The sequence below is a fragment of the Macaca thibetana genome, chromosome 13 (genome assembly GCF_024542745.1).
Source record: "Macaca thibetana thibetana isolate TM-01 chromosome 13, ASM2454274v1, whole genome shotgun sequence".
Lineage (NCBI taxonomy): Eukaryota > Metazoa > Chordata > Mammalia > Primates > Cercopithecidae > Macaca > Macaca thibetana.
This window is the reverse complement of record NC_065590.1, coordinates 38,284,618-38,307,425: the sequence shown is the minus strand read 5'-3', so window position 1 is coordinate 38,307,425 and position 22,808 is coordinate 38,284,618. Positions and strand designations below refer to the sequence as shown.

The 22,808-nt window shown below is 41.9% G+C and overlaps 2 protein-coding genes across 6 annotated transcripts in view; one reads left to right on the top strand and one right to left on the bottom strand.

Annotated features, from left to right (window-relative positions):
• CNRIP1 (cannabinoid receptor interacting protein 1) overlaps positions 1 to 22,808 on the bottom strand; it is a 1,091,934-nt gene that overhangs the window by 401,819 nt on the left and 667,307 nt on the right. The window lies entirely within an intron of this gene.
• The window catches only part of ARHGAP25 (Rho GTPase activating protein 25), a 91,519-nt gene continuing 70,120 nt past the window's right edge, over positions 1,410 to 22,808 (top strand). For 2 of the 3 annotated variants that reach the window (XM_050754427.1, XM_050754424.1), the window contains exon 1: positions 1,410 to 1,902. In XM_050754427.1, coding sequence (XP_050610384.1) covers positions 1,842 to 1,902 — 61 coding nt within the window. In that variant the 5' untranslated portion in view covers positions 1,410 to 1,841. Of the gene's footprint in view, positions 1,903 to 19,600; positions 19,624 to 22,808 lie in introns of those variants that run through there. The other variant, XM_050754425.1, reaches the window with a different exon arrangement.

The window sequence follows — 22,808 nt, the reverse complement described above, 5'->3', positions numbered from 1 at the left end:
GGGATTCAGGAGAGAATAAGAGGAGAGATATTTGCAAGTTAGACAGTTCTTACTAAAGCTTGGTTCAGAAATGAAGGAGAGAAATGGGACTCTAGCCCAAGGGGGTGGTGGCATCCAGAGAGTTTTTATGTGGGATAAAAAATAATAAATTTGAACGCTGACAAGAAGGATCCAAGAGAAAGAAGAAATTGATGATGCAACAGGGATGGGAGAGCGGTAACAGCCAGTTCACCCATTGTACCAAGAATAAGATTAGGGATACAGCTTGCATGCAGGTAGGTGAGCAGATAGAGTGAGGGAAACTTGGGGACATTCTCTCGCAGTTACATCGATTTTCTCAATGAAACGGGAACCCAGGTCGTCAGCAAGAGTAAGCAAGTGGCAGGTGAAGAAGAAAGTATAACAGAGTCATCTAGGAGAGTTGGAGAATGAATGGAGCAAGGTGTGCAGCTTAGATGCTGGCTAACAGTGACTATTCTGAGCACTTTGTACTGGCTTTTCTACTAAAGCTTCACAACAGCCTGTGAAGTAAGCCCTATTATTTGCCCCATCTACAGATAAGAATTGAAGCACAAAGTGGTCAAGAAACTTGTCCATAGTCCCACAGCAAGAAAGCCAGGATTTGACTACCAGTGATCTGTTTCCAGGGCCCAAATGCTTAATCACTAGGTTAGGCTGACCCAGTTAAACATGAAAGCTTGTCACGTAACTGAACTAAATAGAAGAGAATAAAGGTTGAACTAATGTTTGTGGTGAAACCACTCTGTGTCAAGCTCTGCACTAGATGCCTTTGCAAAAACCCTTTGAGCTGTGGTTATTATCAACCCCATTTTACTGATGAGGACATTAAGGTCTGGAAAGATTCAGTTGCTTGTTAAAAAGTTGAAGAGCTAGCAAATGGAAGCCCACACACCTGATTCTAAAGCCCACACCCTGTGTACAATGCCAAAGAACCCTTATGATATGTGAGTGGGTCGACCTAGCTTCAGTTGATTCATTAAAGCCAAATACATCAAAACCCTCCCTACATCAGGCTGAGATCACTTGCAAACTTTATCCTGAGCAGCTGGAGAGCTTGCGACATGGTCCTTAGAGCAGGAAGAATTTAAAAGAAGATAACTTTGGGGGAATGTTGGTTGCTTTTCTGACCATTTTTGGATGCTTGATCCATTAGGTGAGGAAGAGGAGAGCTTAGAGTTGAAGTAGATGATGGGAGTTTGAACATTTTCTTTTAATTAAAACTGTAGCCTTTTATAACAGAAGCAACCATTCTGGTTTTTCAAGCATTTCCAAAAACCATTTTCTCAAGAAAGAGTGCTCATAATGTATCATCTTTACTGAACGGCCACCCACTTCCTCAAATGCAAGGAAGCAGACAGTTAAACACACACACACACACACACACACACACACACACACACAAAAAAAAAAAAAAAAAAACCGAGAGGCAGCAGTTGTTTATCAGGACCTCAACTCAGTGAGGCCTGAGATTCTTTCGAAAAGGAGTTTTGCTTCCCATGACGCAGAGGGAAGTGTCAATTGGGATATTTCTGGTAAAACTGAAAGCAAGAAAAGAAGGGTGCCAGCCCCTGTGGGACTGAGGGTGGAGGCCGGGGGAGTTTGGGTGCCATCCTCCAGTGACAGATGGATGGACCTTTCATCTAAGAGAAAGGAGGAGACACGTTGGCAAATCAATCTCAAGCCTAAGATTGCTTGTGAAGCAATCATAAGGAGGAACAAAAACAGACACAAAAACAGAGGGAAAGAGCGAAAAGACAAGAAGGGCGCAAACAGTGACAGACTCACCGCTTCACTAACTACTCACTTAAACTGGAAGCAACATGTCCCTAAAATTGCCAAGGAACTGGGATTTCAACCTGAAAGTGGAGGCTGCGAAAATAGGTATGGTTGGTGTCTTTTCTTTGTTGCCTCTGTGATTCTTACGTATACTCGAGCACCATTTGCATGTTGGTCTGCAGGGAGCATAGTCTACTTAAAAATGGATATCGCAGCAAATCTGAGTTTGAGGGACCATTTGCATTTAAGTTGGCATGCCAGGTCCAAGTTCTAAAATGCTGGGAGGGGGTTCTCTTTCATTTGGACAAAACAGTGGGATGGAACTTCTTGGTGTACAGGATCTGGGGTACTTCAGATGATTTAAGGCTACAGATTACACACCAAACTGTGAGTTTTTAGCATATTCCATTACCTTCCTGTTTGGAAACTTATCCATATTTTGAATGGTTCTGAACAGGAGCACAAAGACTAGAGTCTTTTGAGGTGCTCAATCTGTAAGTAAATTCAATGGGTGTTCTGTTTTGTGAGCCCAGGAGTCAAGGTGTATTATTTGTAGCAAAAGGTAGACAACAAAAACAAGACAGGAACATAAAAAAGTACTAAAGTATAATGAAGACCTTATGTAATAAAGATACAATTAAAGGAACAGAATGGGAGGGAATTCTTAGATGAGTTGGAAAAGAGATGTATTTATTATTATTTTAAGGGAGACTGCATATTTTCTGAGATAGTCTGTCCTTTAATCCTTACCCTGTCCTTCTAATGATGATAGTGATACATTAAGTTTAATCTATATATTCGTTGTGAAGTTCTTTACATTGATTTCTTCTATTGCTAAATTGGTCACAGTAATTCACGGTAGAGCAACTGGGCTGAAAACGATTGCCTACATTTATGTATCTCGGCCATATATGAGATAACTTCCTTGATATTAGACATAGATAAGTATTAAGGTGTTTCTAACAGCTTGGAGGAATTCTGCTTGAACAAGTTTTAGATTTGAACCTCTAAAGGGATTAAGTGTGCTACTAAAATAAGTGCTTCATTGAAAAGTCACAAGCGGAGCATTAATGATGTAGGTGTGAGAAAGGATTTGAAAGAAAACAGAGTAATCAGAGAAGCCATTTATCTTGATAACCAGGGGAGACTAGTGTTCCCTAATCAAGCTATGAGTGATTGTATGCTGAGGTCAGTTCAGAGAAAAGATAGTGTTCGTACCTCTTACATAAGCAAGAGATTTTCCTCCTAGCTATCATTGATACCAATGTATTTGGCTAATGCTCAATGTATGTCATACAAATTATACGGTTCTGTTCCTTTGAAAGTGTCCTACTTCTACATAAATAAGGTCATTCTGCCCTCTCTCCACCTGTGTTTGAACACAGGTTATTAGGGTCTTACACTCTTTTGTTTTAAAAAATGAGACAGTTGAGACAATTAATAGTTAAATGATTTTTTTTTCACAGATATAGGAAATTACCACACTACAGCTCAAGACTGTGTATACTCAGGTCTGGGATTTGATTGAATGAATTTCATGATTTTTACCAATGTTTCTTAAAGCATGGTCCCATAGATAACCTATATCAGACTCACATCAAGTGCTGGCTAAAAATGCAGATTTCTTGGCACCATCCTTACAAAATCAGAATCTCTGGAGGAAGGCCCAGGATCCTGCATTTCAACAAGCACCCCCCACTTTCATCCTCACCCAAGGAAGAACTCCTGCTGTAGGTACTGTGGTCTGTGTTCACTAGCCCCAGCAGACAGTTATCACCCATTTAGTACAGAGCACAGTGCTTGGACTTAACTGGACACACAATAAATATTTGTTGCCTGAATGAATGTTTCAGCCAACAAAAACAAGGAGATGGTGTTATTTAGTATTACTTAATGAAAAAATAATAATAAGGACATAATGAAATACAGAGGAGCCCTTGTCATTATCCATGCTATCTACAAGTTTGTTACCCTGAAGGACTGGGCTACGGTAGGATGCATTTATAAGTGTCACATGAACTAGAATTCAGATCATAAGCTGAGTCCTCTGATGGGGGAGAGCCCCTGACTCAGTCACAGGACTTCCAATCCCCTCTGCAGTATCCTGTGTCCAGGTGTAACTATAGGAACTGGCTTACCAATATATCAAAGAAACTTACCTCTGTTGGGAAGACCTGTGGAACTGGGAGTTATGTCAGGAAAGATGACAATCTGTGGTTTTAGTGTTTTCTCAACCTAGATACGATTAACATTTTGGGTTGGATGGTTTTTTGTTGTGGGGCCTGTCCTGTGGATTATAGGATATTTAGCAGAATCCTTGGCCTCTACCTACTGGGAGATGGTAACACCCCCCTACCACTACCAGTTGTGACAAATAAAACTGTCTTTACATATAGCCAAGTGTTCCTTGGGGATGGGGATGAGGGTAATATCTTCTCTAATTGAGAACTCCTGGAGTAGATGATCACCAAAAGGGTGGAATATAAGGTCACTTGGGACTAGAACCCAAATATTAACTCATGATTCACTCTGTAGCTCAATTTTTTGGAGGCTGTTATTGAGATCTGTCCTCAGGGAGCCAGGCCATAGCTTAGGAAGGACACTAGAATGGGCACTTGGTGAAATAGAAGACACTGCCACAGAATGTGACCCAGGAAAGGGGCCCTAGCTTTTTTTGATGAGCTATGCTTCCAGTTTCCGCAGAATCTTGTGAGCTGGAGTGAAAGTGAAAGTCTCTGAGAGCGAGGGGCGGGACTCTCCACTGTACTTCCATCTCAGAGCTGAAGAGGGTCTTGCTGGATGGCAGACTCACCTGAGTCTACTACCATGAGTCTGACAGATATTCATGCAGTGATGAAAAAAAGTCACAGACCTTCCTGCATCTGACCTATTGATCCTGGTGGGAATAGGGGTTGGAAGAAAAAGGAAAATGCAGAGCAAAACAGTCTTGACTTGAGGTGGAACCAAGAGCACACACTTCTTCCTTTGATCCTTTGTCATCTTCAATTTTAGAATTATGACAGCTTTTCACTGCCTTCACGCAGTTACTCAAATATTTTGCTTGTTAATTTATGTAACTTTTTAACTGAATTGTCATCACTGGAGGACAGGTCCAGACTTTCTGGACCTCCAGTCCCAGGTTACAGGGCTTTCTTGAAAGAGTTACATGGCTTCCCAATGACCAGGCCAGTCTACTTGAGCACATTTTGTGCCTTATTTGAACACTGAAATGCAGGTTCCCTAGGTTGGGGAATCCTGAAACTATATAGCCCATGGTGAACCGATTTGTGCTTGTTTGACGTTCAGCTTTCTGAACATCAGAAAGTGGTGAGAGCTTTCTTTACAATTCATTACCAAACTTACCATATGCTAAGCAGACCAGCCTGGGTTATGGACTGAATGTGGTCTGTTTGCTGTGCCCAAAGTCTTTGCTTTCCATGAGTAGCCCCCAACTGGTAAAGATCCCCACACATGCAAGTAGAGTCGCTGCTACAAATACAAACAATTAGCTGGGCATGGTAGTGGGCACCTGTAATCCCAGCTACTTGGGAGGCTGAGGCAGGAGAATTGCTTGAACCTGGGAGGCGGAGGTTGTAGTGAGCCACGATCATGCCACTGCACTCCATCTTGGGCGACAGAGCAAGACTCCGTCTCAAGAAAAAAAAAAAAAAAAAGAATATGAACACGGCCTTCCTTAGACACTGAACAGCTACACAAGGGAGCTGCTCCTTCCAGGGCCCACTCTGTTTTTATGCAGAAGTTATATTGCTATTGGTTGTTTAAGTAAAAATGTGTATCCATATGTTGCTGTTGACTTAACATTTAGGCATAAATTAAATTCTCTCCACCAAGTGCATGCTTCCTGCTGCCCAGGCCAACAGCCTTCTGGCCATTTGAAGAAAATGGACTGATGTCACCTCTGGGCCTTCTGCAGCAGCAGCAGAGTGGGGACCAACCTAAGTGGTGATGGGACGATAGGACCTGGTTTTATACCCACTCACGCACAAAATTCTCTCTATACATGCCAGACGAGGTCAACTTAGATTCTGTACTTTGTCTGAGACTGCGCACTTGGATTGGCAGAGGCTAACTCGGTGGTTCTTGGTGCCTATGTGTCTGAAACTAGGCCAGGGTTAAGATGCCCAATGGCCCTGGTGTGGGTGTACATCACTATAAGTCACTTCATTAATGGTAGTGCTGCCATCTCCCTGTCTCACACCTCACAGTTATGCAGCATCTTCATATAGCATCCAGTGGGAGAACTCTATGGGGACTCCACCAGCTGGAATGTGGTCCTTTTGAGTAAGGCCCACTGTGGAGGTGTTGGAAAGATGCTCGGACCAACTGAGAGAAATAAGTTGATGAAAATGGTCCTATCACACACAAGGCAGCTTGAGGAAAGAATCTTGCATGAAGGTGCACCCAGGTCGAGTGGTCTGAACTTGTATTAAGATACAAGAGATGGGGGGGAGGAAAGAGTAGAAGCAAAGTCCCACTTGTGGCCACAGCAAATGAGACCAAATAGTACCTGGAAGAGCATGACGGAGAGCCACAGTGAGGCACAGGCAGATTGTGGGGATTCTGTCTCAGAGGATGGCATGGAAATTTTGTAGAGTCCCCAGACAGGAACTGAGATACAAAAGTTACAAAGAGAGAAAATAATTGACATTTCGTGTGTTAGGCTTTACTCATCATCCTTTTTCTCTTTGAAAGCTTGTTTAAAAACCAAAAGTCACTTTGCAAAGAAAAAAAAAATGATACCCATAGGCCTGCCAGATCTAGAATATAACTTTGTCTTCTTTGAGGGACTGCAGTGCTTCCTCATTTCTAGTAAGACAGGAGTGCAACTTACTGTGTTCTCTTTGTCTTGGCTGCCAGGAAGCTGAGCTAAATATGAAATATGAAGATAGTCCTGCAGGGCGTACTGTTCAGTGGGGGCAGAGACAACTGCAAAGTGGTGAGAGAGGTGCTGTGATGAGAACAACTATGGGAGCCCCAGATAGTGCCTAAGAGGAATTCTGACCCCACACCCCTGTTCCCATCACTGCCATTCACCTTCCTTGAGATCTAGGTGCAGATGTTCTTGAGGGCGCCCCAGACTTGCCGTCTTTCTCACAGTGATTTTCCTGCACATCGTGTCTGCTTTTTTGGAGAAGCAGAAGGCTTTATACTATGTACAGACCCTCTGCATGAAGGAATTAAATGGAGTCTTTATGATCTGGCCCTGCTTACCCGCCCACCTCTCTCTTGTCACCTTCCCTTCCCCTGCTGCATACCGGAGACTTCAGCCATGTCCTCCCTTCTGCAGCTTCCAGCTCTTTCTCATCTGCCTGGAGCCCTCTCTCCATCCGGGTCTCTCTTACCGCCACCCAGTTCCTACCCATGCTGTGGTCGCAGTGTAAACATCTTGTCCACGGGGAGTCTCTAGTTCTTCTGATCACTAAAAAGAGAGTATAATAATCCTTTCCCAGGCCATTTAAACAGAGAAGTTTACAGCTTTCAATACTATGGACTTCCTTTGAGATAAGAGCCATGAACATTTCTGAACATGGAGATATGAGTCAACCCCACAACTAACTGATCCTTTGGCTTTTGAACAAAATGAGTTATTCTTAATAAGGTATGTAACACCAGCACTCTAGGCCCTCACTGGGGAGAATAACCTCAAATTGCCCAAAGAAAGGGGCTAAATTGTCCATTGACTCTTCCTGATAAAATTGTGAAAGAAAGGAGGACGTATGATATAGGAAAGTGTGCATGAACTTGGGACTCTGCTTTAAACAGCAGTGAATCTGGGGCAAGTTGCTTAGCTTCTACAAATGAGACTAGTAACACATATGCTGAGAGGAAGAAAATATTTCATGCATATGACATATGTTAGGTGCTCAGCAAACATCTGTTTCCTTTCTTTATAGACAGTCTCATTTCCAACCTCAGATCAGACTAGAAGCTGTACTTGGATTACATTATCTTGCTATGCTCACAGAATAGGGTTCACTGAGTTGTCTTTTAATGTTAGATCCTCAGTTTATAGCTTTCCTGCAAGTAATGATTTCATGAAATCTGCTCCTAATTGTACTGGAAACATGAGAAGGAAGAATGGACAATACCAGCGGCTTCTATGTATAACTCTATGTGAGAAAGTTGCTTGGGAATTCAGTGCTCAGAAAATAACTTTATCTTCTTTGGGGGACTGCAGTGCTTCCTCCTTTCTAGTAAGACACAAGTGCAACTTGCTGTGTTCTCCTCTTTGTCTTGGCTGCCAAGAAGCTCAGTCACAACTTCTAACGCCCATTTGATTAGCATACTTTTCGACTTTGCCTTTGATCAGAGTTTATGTGTTCATTACAAATAATTTCCATACTTTAAAAAATTTTATTATTTAAAAATACAGATGGGGGAGTCTCACTATGTTGCCCAGGCTGGTCTCAAACTCCTGGGCCCAAGCAGTCCTCCTGCCTCAGCCTCCCAAAGTGCTGGGATTACAGGCATGAGCCACCACACTCAGCTTCAGATTTTATACTTTTTAGTAGTGACTGAGCATTGCAATTTATCTAAGAAGAGTTCAAGGAATATTAAAATGTTAAAAGTTATTTCTTTTAGTTCATAAAGTAAAACGCAATCCCATAACCACTCATATTCTTTCCCTAGAGTTACATAAAACTATGGAATCTTCAGTACATTCAGACCAGTCATTTCATTTCGTTCACTCATTGATTTACTCATCATAAAACATGTGTTTGCTCACCTGTATGTGATAGGTACTTAAGCAGCATTGCCCTGCTGTGCCTGTCATGCTGTGAGTACCCCTCACCACCCCTCCACCTTTCTAAAAGTGATGCTCAACTTTGCTACCACCATCTATTCTCCTTAAGCTGCTGCACTGTCTCCTTTCCACACCATACTACCCATCCACCCCCAAAACATGCACACATGGATCTCAGCTCTGGATGGGGCTGGCCATACCCCACTGCTGGAATTTTGGCCTATGGTGGCTGAACCATTTGCTTCCTTGTTGGTTTGGAGTTTCAAAGTGAAAGAGGAAGCAGTACGATATAGAGTTCCTGAGTCTGATGTGAATACTTTTTAATATTTTAAAATAATTTTATAAAGTTTACAAAAAGAATTTTCTGGCAAAGTGTAAACTACCATAATGGAATAAGCCAGCTATCACACAGTGGTTAAAAAGCTGGCTTGGGGGCCAGATTGTCTGAATTTGAATCCCAGTATCATCAGTCGGTCACTGTGTGACGTTGGTCCTCAGGTTTTCCAACTGTAAAATGAGTGCAATCCTAGTGCTAACTCATGCAGTTATTGTGAGGATAAGAGAAGATGATCTATGTCAAACTTTAGCATAAGAGCTGGTATCTAGTAAGTGCATTATAAACACTAGTAATTATCATTTTATCATTATTGTAATGGACATCAGCTATAATGGAGATCTGATATCAACTCCTTTGAATTAAGTCATTGGTGAAAAGCACAGCCAGCAGTGCCAGCGTGTTGTCTGTCTTGGTTAAGTTTAGTTCTTCATTCTTTTCTTTAGACATACGGTCTTTACAACATCTTCAGATATCTCCTTTCCTGCCCAGTGTCTGTTCCTGGCTCACAGCACACATACTGATCTGCAGTTGACTGGCATGTTCTGTTTCTTAGTCTTTATGCTTCCAAATACCACATATTCACTTCCTTCTCAATTTGCATGACTTGCGTCAATTTTGTCTGCATGGCTATTCTTGTTTTCTTCCTTTTTGCTTTATTTTGTTTGTCTGTTTTTGCCAGTTCTTTTCCAAATCAGTAAAATGCCTGAGTTGTGACTTTCTAATAAAGATAATGATAGCTTCTGGTAAGTTTCCTGCAGAATGCCTGCTGTAGAAGTGTCATTGTCTCTGTGCTATGACGGGAGCAGTTCCTCAAACTTTCCTTGCTTTGGGCAGGCAAAGGGACTCTAGGTTGTTTGCTGTGTGGAAGACCCTCCTTCATGACTTAGTGCTTCCTCCTCCAGAGCTGTCGACCGTCTCCTACTGTCATGTGTACCTCTGGCCACTGAAGTGAGGTTGGAAGTTGTTTGTTTGGGCTTCAGGGGCTCAGTGTTTAACTGCTTGTGATCACTCACATGTGGGTTACAGCAGTGGCAGAGCAGTTTTTCCTATTAGCTGTAAGAGGCCTGTACCTGTCGTACCAGTCTCTTTCAGATCATTATTTGTAGATATAATTGTGGGGGGAAGAGCAGGACCTTCAAAATGAGGCTCCCGTCTTTCTTGTCCTCAATTCTGCTGATGCTACCCAAAGATTCTTGTGCATGCATTCTTCCCCTTTGACGGTCATTCTGCATTTGATTCCATGCACCTGCTCATTCAGAAACCAGAAATCCACTTTACTAGTGGGTAAGGAATTTTCTTATGCAGACAACTCAGAGTAAAGATGATAGCAGATAGAGAGCTGTCACCTCCAGTCCATTCTCAGCCCAGCCCTTGTGCTCCGTCCTGAGACCAACCTGTTTGATCTTGATTTTGGCACTGATCTTCTTCCTCTGAGCGGTCCGCATTCTCCTTCCCAGGTAGAGTGACAGCTGGCCTGATTTGTCTGGGACTCAGGCTGTTCCTGGGACATGGAACGCAGTGTGAAAACCAGGAAAGTAAACCTAGAATCAGCTCTCTAGGCCCAGGGAAACAAAGCTGTAATTGTGATAGGTGCTCTGTATGTTTCTTGAACTGAATTTCCTGAGAAGCCACACAATTTATGGCAAAAATTGATTTAGGAGAAAATATATTTAAACCTGGAGTCATTGTTCTTTCTTTTTAGTACTCATGGTTAGAAGTCCTTCCAAATTCATTTTTCAGCCTCCTTGAAACTGTCATGCTAGCTTCCTCCATCTGTTTTTATGAAATCTGTTAGTCTTGCTCACATTTTCTCCAGAAAGATCAGGGGCCACATCTGTCAGTGTATTGCAAGGTACTTCTTTCTAGAATCACACAAAAATTCCTACCTTTGTGGGTTCTGTGTCGGGCCCCTAAGTTTGCTATTCTGCTTTCTGGATTTTTTTTTTTTCCAACTCTACCCCTCCCTCCCCATTACCATGGCCAGCACCCAGCTCCTCCTGAGAAGGCTCCCTGAATTACCCAGGTGTAATTAGTCCCTCTCCCTTCTGTGACACTGTACTGTTTTGCTCATTTTTCTTCTATTCTGATTGACGCATATTTATTGGACACTTACTATGTGCTGGACACTTTACTAGGCTCAGAATGTAAGAAGATGGAAAAGATTAGGATTCTGACAGTCTCATTAGAGACACTCTGAGGAAGCGGGGCTGGCCCACTAAAGGGAATTAGACATACGCAGCGTGACTGTGACTGTGACATTTAAAAAGCTGACACAGGGTTTGTTCTGTAACAAAAGCTTTTCTTGCCCCACTTGAGCCATAGCCCCTAGATATCTACAAGGGGCAAGTTATTACATGTTCATTCAAGTCTGTATGCTCCTTCCAAAAAGCCACAAATCAAGCTTCTAATCCCACATTGTCATTCTGGTTTAGAGCCAGTAGAGAGTGCCCGCAGACAATGCAGTTGCATTTCCACCAATAAATGTGGTCTATTTTCATTATTTCTCCCCAGAAAACCCCAAATTTAACCGCTTTTCTGGCCAGCACAAAATTATCCCAATCTCATTCTTCTGTGGCCTGAAATGCCCAGCATGGTAATGAAAGTGATTGATACTGTAGTAACTTTGTGTCTTCACAGATAAAAAGTAAGATTCCAGATAAAAATCATTTCCTGAAAGAAAAACAAAAAAGGACACTTGACTTAACCACGAAGCCATACCTGAGTGTAGGAGGCAGTCTGAGAATGAGGCCTCTAAAGGCAGATGAGCCTGGGTTTGATTTCCAGCTCCACCTTTCCTCACTTCTTTGACTGTGGGCAAGTCACTTTAATGTCTCCGTGTCTCAGTTTTCTCATCTGAAAAATGGGGCCGGTAGTTCCACCTCCTTTGTAGAGTTGTTAGATAATACTTCCTCCAACCAGCTCAGCCACTCGTAGTCATAAATAAACCACGTCACCCCCGTAATTGTACCACCTCTGAAATCTCACTTTCAGACTTCCCACTCTGTGCCCACCACATCCTATGTGCCCAGCTCACCCACTCCAGCAATTCTCTGACATTACCTCAGTGAGCCACCATTCCACTGGTCCCATTTTTTCACTATCAGTCACCGCATTAGGTCCTCCTTACCACAGATTCATAACTAGCATGAAATCTACTACTGAACATGCAGCCTTAAATGATCTGGCCATTTCTCCTCATCATAACCCCTAACCCTATTTAAACCCAATAATCCACCTTCTCAGTGCCTGTACCTGGACAGCTGAACATCACTGGAGAAAATCACCCCTGAGCTGCCTGGATTCACTTTGAATTTATGACCAGTCATCTGAGGTGGGCACTCGACATAGCCAGGCCAACTTACCACACCTACTGTCTTAGTCCACTAGTGCTGCTGTAACTAAATGCCTGAGACTGGATAATTTATACAGAACAGACATTTATTTATCACAGTTCTGGAGGCTGGCAAGTCCAAGATCAAGGTGCTTTCAAGAGCAGTGTCTGGTGAAGGCTCATTCCTTGTAGATGATGCTGTCTCGGTGGTCTCACATGGCAGAAAGGGATGGAAGGGCAAAAGGGAGGAGTGCTGTGACCTCACATGAGGGAAGGGCAGAAGAGGGTGAACGCACTCCCTCAAGCCCTTGTATGAGGATCCTAATGCCATCCATCAGAGCAGAGCTGCCATGACCTAATCACCTCGCAAGGGCCACAGCTCTTACTACTGTTGCATTGGAGATGAAGTTTCATCATGAATTTTGGAGGAGATGCCATCATTTAAACTATAGCACATACCTAGTAAATTCACTTTCATTTTCCCCAAAACGTTTATGCCTACTTTTAAATTTTCCCCTCAAGGCCTTAACACTTCCTTCTGCCGTCACTCTCGCTGATAACATTCATAGAGAAAAATATATACAACTAAGTGAGAATTACTCAATTTTCCTACCACGAAAAGCTTTCGTCTACCCACATCTTCATCTCCAGTATAGCCCATAGGCCTGGACAACAGGGGCCTCCATTGGAGACATGTATTTTAGAGGGTCCTGCTCTTTTCTTGCACCATCTGTACTCCTTCCTCCCCACAGTGCAAAGAGTCTGGTTAAGGGGACATGCACACCTAGACCCTGAGCCCTGCCTGCCTTCTAGACCATCTGAGATTGTGAAATTCCCTACGCAGATGGCCAGGAGCTGCAAGAATGTTTTCCTAGGTCCTCCCAGTGGTTTTTCTGCAGACGGTTGATTGCAGCGAGGCCCAGAACAAAGTTCGGATGTCTGGGCTGGGGTGTCCACATCCATGTGTGTGAGGCCCCTGACTGTGAAAAATGGAGCTGGAGATGGAGGGAGAAAGGGCATAGGTTTAAAGACAGGGACCTCCCCAGGGCCGGACGCGGTGACGCACGCCTGTAATCCTAGCACTTTGGGAGGCCAAGGCAGGAGGATCACCTGAGGTTGGGAGTTCGAGACCAGACTGAGCAACACAGAGAAACCCTGTCTCTACTAAAAATACAAAAAATTACCTGGACGTGGTGATGCATACCTGTAATCCCAGCTACTCGGGAGGCTGAGGCAGGAGAATTGTTTGAACCTGGGAGGCAGAGGTTGTGGTGAGCTGAGATTGGGCCACTGTACTCCAGCCTGGGCAACAAGAGCAAAACTCCATCTCAAAAAAAAAAAAAAAAAAAGACAGGTACCCCCATGTAGACATCTTCTTGACACAGGCTTTCAAGTATAAGTGATAGATCTGATTCCTTCTTCCTCAGCAGTCAGCCCAGTTAAGCACTGGTGCATGCTACTCCACTAGGAAGGTTCCAATCAAAGTCCCTAATAATCCACACCTTGCTAAGCCAAGAGGGAATCCTCTGTCCTCGTCTTACTCAACTGTCCTGCAGCATTTGACACCATCAGGCATTTTCTCCTTGAAAAAAAAATTTTTAGACTTCCTTGACACCATGCCCCCTGGCTTTCCCTTGCCTCGTTAGTTATTCTTTCTGAGTCTGCTTTCATGAGGTCTTCTTCTCTACCAGATCTCTCAACAATGAAGTATCCCAAGCAGGACTGGCCACATCATTTGTGGAGCCCAGTACAAAATGAAAGCGTGGGATCCCTTGATCAAAAATTATTAAGAATTTCAAGATAGCGACAGCAAATCATTAAACCATGTGCAGGGACCATCTAAGCATGGAGCCCTTTATGACTGTACAGGTTTTCTGTGAAACTGGCCCCGGTCCCAGGGCTCAGTCCACCTGTCCTCTTATCCAACCTTAAAACCTTTAAAGCTCTTTCCATGGCTTTAAATCTTACCCTAACTTTCATACATTAGCTCCAACTTCTTTTCTGGATTCTGGATGGCCCCACATCTCCACCTGAATATCTCACAGGCTTCGCTCCCCCAGTGTGTCCAGCACAGAATTCTGAATCATCCCTCTTCCCACCCCTCCACACCCATTTCACCTGCCCTTTGCAAAAGGCTCTACTATTCACAGAGTTGCTCAGGCTAAAAACCTAGAGTCATCTTCCACTCATGTTTTCCCCTTCCACTCCAGATCTAATCCACCAGAAAAGACTTTTGGATTCACCACCAATTTATGTCCTTAATCTGACTATTTCCATTATCTCCAGTGCTGTAAACACCACCATTTCTTGCCTGGTCTAGGAAATAGTTAGCTGACTTGGCTTCCTGCCTCCACTCTTGTCCTGGACCATGTATTTTCTGCATGGTGGCCAGACTCGACATCTTTTAAAAGTGGAAATCAAATATGTCAGTTCCTCATTAAAATTTTCAGTATGCTTAGGATTAAATTCAGACTCATGATCCCTGCCCATGGGATCAGGCCCCTGCCTCTCTCTGTCCACCCACCTTTAGTCCTCTGCTCCTCCCACTCTGTGTCCCAGCCACACTCTCCTTCTGTTAACAGTTTTTTGAACACCCAGTGCTCATAGACACCATCTCAAGGCCTGTCTGCTGTTCTTCCTGAAATGTGCTTCCCAGATCTTACCAGGGCCTTTCCTCCACTCCATCCAGTTTTAGTTCAAACATTATCTCTTCAAAGGCGTCTTTCCTGACCCTAGGATCTAGTATAATTAGCTATAATTAGCCCCTGCAACTCCAAGCTCTCTTTATCCCATTATCTTACATTTTTTCTTTATACTGTTATTTGTGCCTGAAACAATCTCATTCCTTTGCATGTTTGCACTAGATCGTAAGCTTCTGAAGGCAAGACTTTGCCTGTTCCATGCACTTTTAGATAATCACTGCCAAGGACGGTTTCCAGCACATTACAGGTATCAAAGGGATTTTTGTGGAATAGCCTGTCTGTGGCCTGTTAACTTTTCTGCAGCCCAGTGAAATTAAGTAAGTTAAAATGAGTCCAAAGCATTTCTTTTTTCCTGTCCTTATTAGTGATTGAACAACAGTTTGGTCCAGAGAGATATTTCTGACTTTTTTATGGAGAGGGAAGTGGGGCTTTCGGTTTCTGAAGCTAATTTGGAACAGCATGTGGGTAACTGAGCATTTAGCTATCCCCGAGGGCGGTCAGGGCTTAAGTCATTAAGGCTTAGACTGCTGAACAGAGCTACAAGGGGTATGTCTTGCTCCTATAATCAAAGTCTTCTTGATGACTGAAACTCAAGTGTGGGCAAAGAAATCCTTCAGACTCAGCGGCCCCAGGAAAAGCAGCCCTACTCAGGAATCCAAACATGAAAGTTAAACCTCAGTTTTGTAGTGTGGGCAGTTAGGTTAAGTGGGTAACTGTGATTAGAGGTGAGGATGGGCAAAGGAGAGGAAGAAAGAAAGACAGAGAAGCTTAGAGAGAAAGGGAGAGACACCAGCATACAGGGGTGAGGGAGAGGCAGATGGAAGGAAGGAGGAGGAGGAACAAGCGGAAGATGGTGTGGGTGGAAAAGAGGACCAATTGCATTGGGCCCTATGCTTAGAAGGGCTCCATGCTGAATCTGATGTTTTGTTGTGACCATCCTAAAATTCTTAATGATTTTTGAACAAGGGGCTCTACATTTTCATTTTGCACTGGGCTCTGCAAAGTACGTAGCTGACTGACATTCTGCCACCTTGTTTCCCAGGAACTAGGTCACCTTTGAGCCGTCCCGTGGCCTCATGACTTCCCCCTACCCCAACTGACCGCACCGTCAGTCCTGTCCACCTTCACATTCATCCACTTCTCTTATCTCCCTTTCAAGCCCAGATTCCACTATAAGCCTCTTAACCATTTCCCATCTTGCAGTTTTCATGGCCTTTAATTTCTTCTCTGTGAGCACCCCAGTGCTTGCGAGTGTCGATAGTTTTATTGATCAGAGCAGTCATCTTGGGGCCAAAGGGAATCATGCAAAGGCAGCCTCAGTGCTTCAGCTGAACATTCTCAACTCCTCCACTAAGTTAGTGGTTACCAAATGTGGCTGTCCTGGGGAGGTTTAAAAAATTCTCCAGACCCAGGTTCCACTCCAGAGACACTGATTTAAGTAACAAGGGCTGTGGTCTAGGTATTCGAACTTTTCTAAGCTCCCAAGTGACTGGATATGCAGCAAAGTTTGTGATCTGCTGCCATAAGTGTTGCTAAGACCCAGAGAAACAGCACAATGGCAACACATTCACAAAATGTTTGCAGTTGTGTTACTTTATTGTAGTGGTTTTGAGTTTTGCAAAATTTTCTTTTCTAAAAATATACATTAAGACATTATTTAATATTCCAGAGTTCAGCTTTGAGTAAAGTAACAGTCCATGAGGTAAAGTGATGTGTTAGGGGGTTGCTGAAACCAAAAGTGAAAGCTTCTTGCTTATAATGTGAGTAGTGGGGAGGAGGTGCTAGTAATAGTTACTAATGCCGCTTGTCAACAGGCCCATGGAAAATAGAACAATACATCCTTTCTTTCCCAGCAATTCCAGCCGACATTTATTTCACCCGCTTTAAGCCTGAATTACCTATGGACTATCTTAGAAGGACTTGTTTTTGGAATGACATTGCAGACTCCAAAAATTGTGTACTGCTTCTGACTGTTTCAGTGTCTTTCACTTGTACACAGTGTCTCATTCCATCCTAAGAGGGGTTAAAGGATGCTCGTCCTCACGCTGAGCCAGGGAGGGTGTAAGACTTGCTAACTCACCCAGCCAATAGGGGGTGCTAGCCTAATCCCAGGAAGTCTTCTCACTCCCAACCCAAACCTGTTGTTGGTCCACCAGCAACTTTGGATGGAAACCAGAGGAGAATAGGAAGCCCCAGGAAAAACTCAGGCATGTAAAAAAGGAACCAGTTTTAAGGGTGGAAAGCTAAGGTGGAGATACATGGCATGTATAAATACAACTAAAGAGCCATGGACATTTGCCACATTTTAGAGGACAGTAAGACTCTTACTATCCTCCAGTTAGCAGTAGATTTCCTCCTTTTCTCACACCTGCCCTTGCCATTTTCCCTTTCTGTTCCAAACGACTTCAGAATGGCTTACAAGTACACCAAGCTAACATATGTATCAGGTTTATATTCAGTGTCTTTCCCTTTGTGTCCATGGATTGGCTTTAGTAAGCCCATAACCCTCTAGAAATTGTATGAAAAATTATATGCATATAGGCAGATTCTCAAAGGGGCCTGTAATCTCACAAAGATTAAAACCATTGCTTTATGTTTCCAAGTACAGAAAAGCTCCTTATTAAGTAATCCTGTAATAATTAGTCTTCCTGGTCTGGACCAATCCAAGAGCGACAACTAACCGGGAAATTCCTAGAATGGCCCGCTGAACGCTCGTCCTGGCAAGCCACAGGCCCGCATCCTGTTCATTGCGAGGTGTAAACTGACGCTGGGAGTGGCCACTAGATGGCGGCAAACTCAGCCAAGTTTGGGATGGGCTTCGTTTGGCGCTACCCACTGGCAAGCAGTGCAGGTTCCTGGCAGCCATTTCATTAGCTTCAAAATAACGCGACCATGAATAGTTGATTGAATTATAGACCCCACGTAAAATCCTTTTGGACCCCACTTATTGTGCTGGGGCAGGGATTTACTGTTCTTTGAATTCACTTGGTCTTTAAAGCGTAGAGGGCAGGCAGCAAAATTACCCTCCACGTCCTGACGTCTCTAAGGGAATAAAGTTTGGGACTGCTATAAATAAAGAAAACTTGTTAAAGTTCATGAAATCAGCTATGGAAATTGTGGAACATAAGTCATGGTTCCATTTGTTCTATAGAAGTGTAAAAAATGAAATCTGTTCTTCAAGATAGAAAAAAAAAGAGAGAAATATTATGAATTTCATTTAAAGGAGACACCTGCCATTTCTGTTTCCAAGTTCCCCTGGGGCCCACAGCCTTTTATTTGATAATAGGTTTCCAGAGGAGCAGTGGCATTCTTGGTACCTTACAGATAAATGTAATGGGCCTCTTTAGGGCTGTTTTCCCAACTCCACCTACGGGCTCCTGACCCAGTCTCCAAGGATGGCCACTGGCTTGAACTTTGGCTTGAACACTCCCTCTTGGACATAGCCAACTAGAGTAGAATGAACAGCTGCCTCAAGCTGTGTCTTTCTCATTTCCCCTCAGTCTGAGGTTCACAGAGAATGGGCATTTGTAAGTGAGTCCTGGAAATCAGAGGGTACTAAGAGGAAGGCCTTTGAACTCTGTTGAGAACTCAAAACCTGCAAAATCTGCCTTGATTTCTACTCTTCCTGTGCCATGAGTTCCAACCCCCCAAATTTCCCTAGATTTTGTGAAATAATATACTATGCTTTAAAAATTACAGACACATAAATATTATATACATAGTATATATACAAAGAGAGAGATAGATAGATAGATACATACATACATACATACATATATACATACATAGATATCAGGGTTTCCCAACCTCATCACTATTTTGATCCAGATAATTCTTTATTGTTGGGGGCCATCCTATGCATTGTAGGGTAGTCCCTGGACTTTACCCAACTGATGATAGTATCAATCCTCCCAGACATGAAAACCAAAAATACCTCCAGACATAGCCAAATGTCCACTTGGGGTGGATGGGTGGGTGATAAAACCACCGCCCAGTTGAGAACTATTGGCTATCTATCTTTCTATTTATCTGTATCTAGATTAAACCAACTTGACTTGGTATCTGTTTCTTGCAACCAAGATATTAACTAAGACAATCGGAAAATAAAGACCTAGAGAAATTATGTGAAATGCTCATATGGTAACACAGCAAGTTACTGCATGGCAGAATCAAGACTAGATCCCAGAGCTCCTGAACATTAGTGGACTTTCTGCCACTTTCCACAAGAGAACTCCTGTGCAGGGTCTGTAACCACACCAACTTGCCCAGCATGTTGCTTTCCTTTATATCAAAACCCAGTGCTACTTGAATTATGGAAGGAAAACACTACTGGCTACATTTTCTTATTTGTTCAGGACACCAAAATAAATAATGTGGGTGGGGATCATGGTAGGGCTTTCTTTACAGGAAGTTGAAGCAGTGTGGGTTTGTTGGCATCGCATGGCTTTCCCTAGCACCTGCGAAAAGAGCAAGCTAAATGAAGGGGTGCTATCAGCCCACTCTGAAATGTTACTCCCTGATCGCTGGGGTAGATTTAGCTTGATGTTGCTCTTGAATGTAGTCTTTCCCACATTCCCATGCTTTTTCAGGTTACTTACCTCAACAAGTCACTATAGAATAGTAAACATCACTTTATTTTTTTCATTCAGAACTTGCCTTATCTGTGGAAACATTTGAAGGTCAGGAGGAGGTGAGAATGTCAGCTCTGTGTAACAAATGTGCAACAAATGTGAGCAAATGAAAACAATGTTTCTAAATTGTCATCCAGTAAAATGTATTCATTTTGATCTGCAATTAGATGGGTTTTGTTAAATACATACAGCCAGGTAACAACCACCACAATCAAGAGTTCCATCACTATAAAAAATTTCCTCCTCCCATCTATTTCTAATCAGCCCTCTCACCCATTCCAAACCTTGGACAGCCACTCATCTGTTATTTCCATGCTTTTGCTTTTTTCGAAATGTCATATAAATGAAACTATAATGTGTGTTTTTTGAAACCTAGTTGCTTTTATTCAACATAATGCATTTGAGATTCATCCATATTATTACTTGTATAGATAGTTTTGTCCTTTTTATTTTTCAGTGGTATTCTATTGTATGAATGTATCTATTCATCACTTGAAAGATATTGGGATTGTCTCTAATTTTTAGACATTATGAATAAACTGCTGTAAATATTTGCTTATAAGTTTATGTGAGCATAATGTTTTATCTCTTTTGGGTAAATATTGAGGAGTGCTACTGCTGGATCATATGATAGGTATATATTTAACTTTATGAGAAGCTACCAAATTGTTTCCCAAAGGGGCTGTGTCATTTTTTGTTCCTACTGGCCACTTACAGAAATTTCAGCTGTTTCTAATTCTCACTGATCCTTGATATTGTTAGTTTTTAAAAAATTTATGTTAATTATTCTAATATATTTGTAGTAGTATCTCATTGTGATTTCAATTTACATTTTCTTAATGACTAATGCTGTTTGGCATCATCTCACTTGGTAAAGTCTCAGATCAAATATTTTGCTCATTAAAAAATTTTCTTTTTTTCTTATTGTTGAGTTTTGTCCCTTTTCAGACACATGATCTGCAAATATTTTCTCCCAACCTGTGGCTTGCTTTTCACTCTCTTAGGGCTTGCTTTTCATTATCTTAGTTTTAATTTTGATGAAATCAAATATGACGTTTTTCTTTTATGGATTGTGCTTTTGGTGTCAAGAGTTGTTTTTGATAACCTCAATCCAGTATATTCTGTAAATATTGAATACATTTCATAAATATTACAGACTCTTTGAGTCTTTTGTTCAACTCCTGCCTGCAATGGTTTGCATGCGTTTTCTTTTATTTTTTCTCTCCAGCACTGCCCACAGGAACACACCCACACACTTAAGCATTATAAACACAGATTTCCTGTGTTACTCTGAACTCTCAACCCTCCTTTTCCAGGCCTCCTCCCAAAGATCATAAAAGCCACATTTTCCAAAATATCTTTTATCACTCAGAGAAAAGTGCTGGAAGATTGTAATGACCAGTGCTATTTTTATGGCAGAACACTCCAAAAAAAAAAAAAAAAAAAGTATCATACTGGATTCTCTTTTTCAAAATTATGCAAGTTATTTCAAAATGGCATTCTGAAAACTCACCCCCTGCCAATCCATCAATTCCAGGTATAACATAATAAATGCTATGTATTAGTTGAATTTAATGTTAAAGTCAATTAATTAGCTACATTTATCTATTTGTATTTTGAAACCTCTTTTCATATATTAAAAGGAACAGAAATTTTTGCATGCTTTTTCTTGAGTCTGAGTACAACTTCTACCTACCTCTCTTGGGTCTGATTTTAAGTAGGCTCGTTTCACAGTTGATACAATAAGAAAATGCCAAGAAAGAGGAGTGGGGGTAATGGTTGAGTTAAAAAGTTGAAAGAGGAAAAATTTGATTTCATTCTTGAGCACACAGAGCAACTCTCTTTCTTTAGTTTCTACAATTATACATTAAGATATTTACTATTTCTTTTCTTAATGTGCCCTAAACCAGCTTATTATAAAACATGTTATTTTATGTTTGATGAATCACTATTTGGTATATGCATTAAATTTAATGAAATTATACCCTTAAAACATAGCCCATAGAGAATTATGTGAAGATGGCTGAATCTGTCCCCCTACCTAGACAACAATTACTCTTTCCAAGTCTGTCTGATGTATCTATTTTGGAACCCTGGTGTCTAATCAAAACTGGCAGCTTCCAGAAGGAGGCTTGGACAGTGAGTTGTACTTAATTTCAGTGAGTTTCAGCTCTTAACACAATAGTGGCTACACATCATCTACCCCAGCCTTGTGGCAGGCTTTCCAGATGTGCATACATTCCAGTAGCAGCTTGTGCTCAACGTGCAGGAGCCAGAATGGGAAAAATGAACCCTGTCCTACAAATAACAGGGATCTATGCTGTGATCACTGATTCCTGCCTCTGATAACAGAGGTACAGACAAAGAAATGGCAACGCATGGTAACTTCCAGGGGATTTAAAGAGCATGTGCCTTTTCCCGTGTCTCCTTCATTTTTCTCCTTTTCCCTTTTTGGGAGCCAGACATTGAAGACTAAGACATTCAAAAGCAACCACATATATGGGGTAAGTTAGAAAGACATTGTACTTGCCCAGGGGAAGGTGCAGGCTCAGAAAAGACCTAAGAAGACTCCAAGTTTGCAGCTCGGGCTGATCCTTGGCAATCTACAACAATTACAACAAACAAACAAAATCCAGCAAATCCTTGAGGAAGGGAGACAATCTGATTTCCAGAGTTACCATATCATTAGATTCAGATATCCAGTTTTTAGCAAAAAAATTATGAGGCATAAAAAGAAACCAAAAAGTATGGCCCTCTCAAGGGAAAAAAACAAAGACCAACAGAAACTGTTCCTGACAAAGACCTGGTGGCACATCTACTAGATAAAGACTTTTTAAAAAATCTTAAAGATGCTTAAAAAACTGAAGGAAAATATGGAGAAAGTCAAGAAAATGATGTATGCATTAAATGAAAATATCAAAAAAGAGATAAAAAATATAAGAAAGAAACCAAAAAGAGAATATTTGAAGAAATAATGATGGAAAACTTCCCAAATTTGATGAAAGACATGAATATAAACATCCAAGAAGTTCAATGACAGCTGATGAACTCAAAGAGACCCACATCGAGACACATTATAATCAAACTATCAAAAGTCAAAGACAAAGAGGGAATTTTGAAAGCAGTGAAGGAAAGCTGATTTGTCTCATACAAGGGATTTTCAATAAGATTATGAGCAAATTTATCATCAGAAACTTTGAAGGCCAGAAGGTAGTGATCTGATATACTTAAAGTGCTGTTTTTT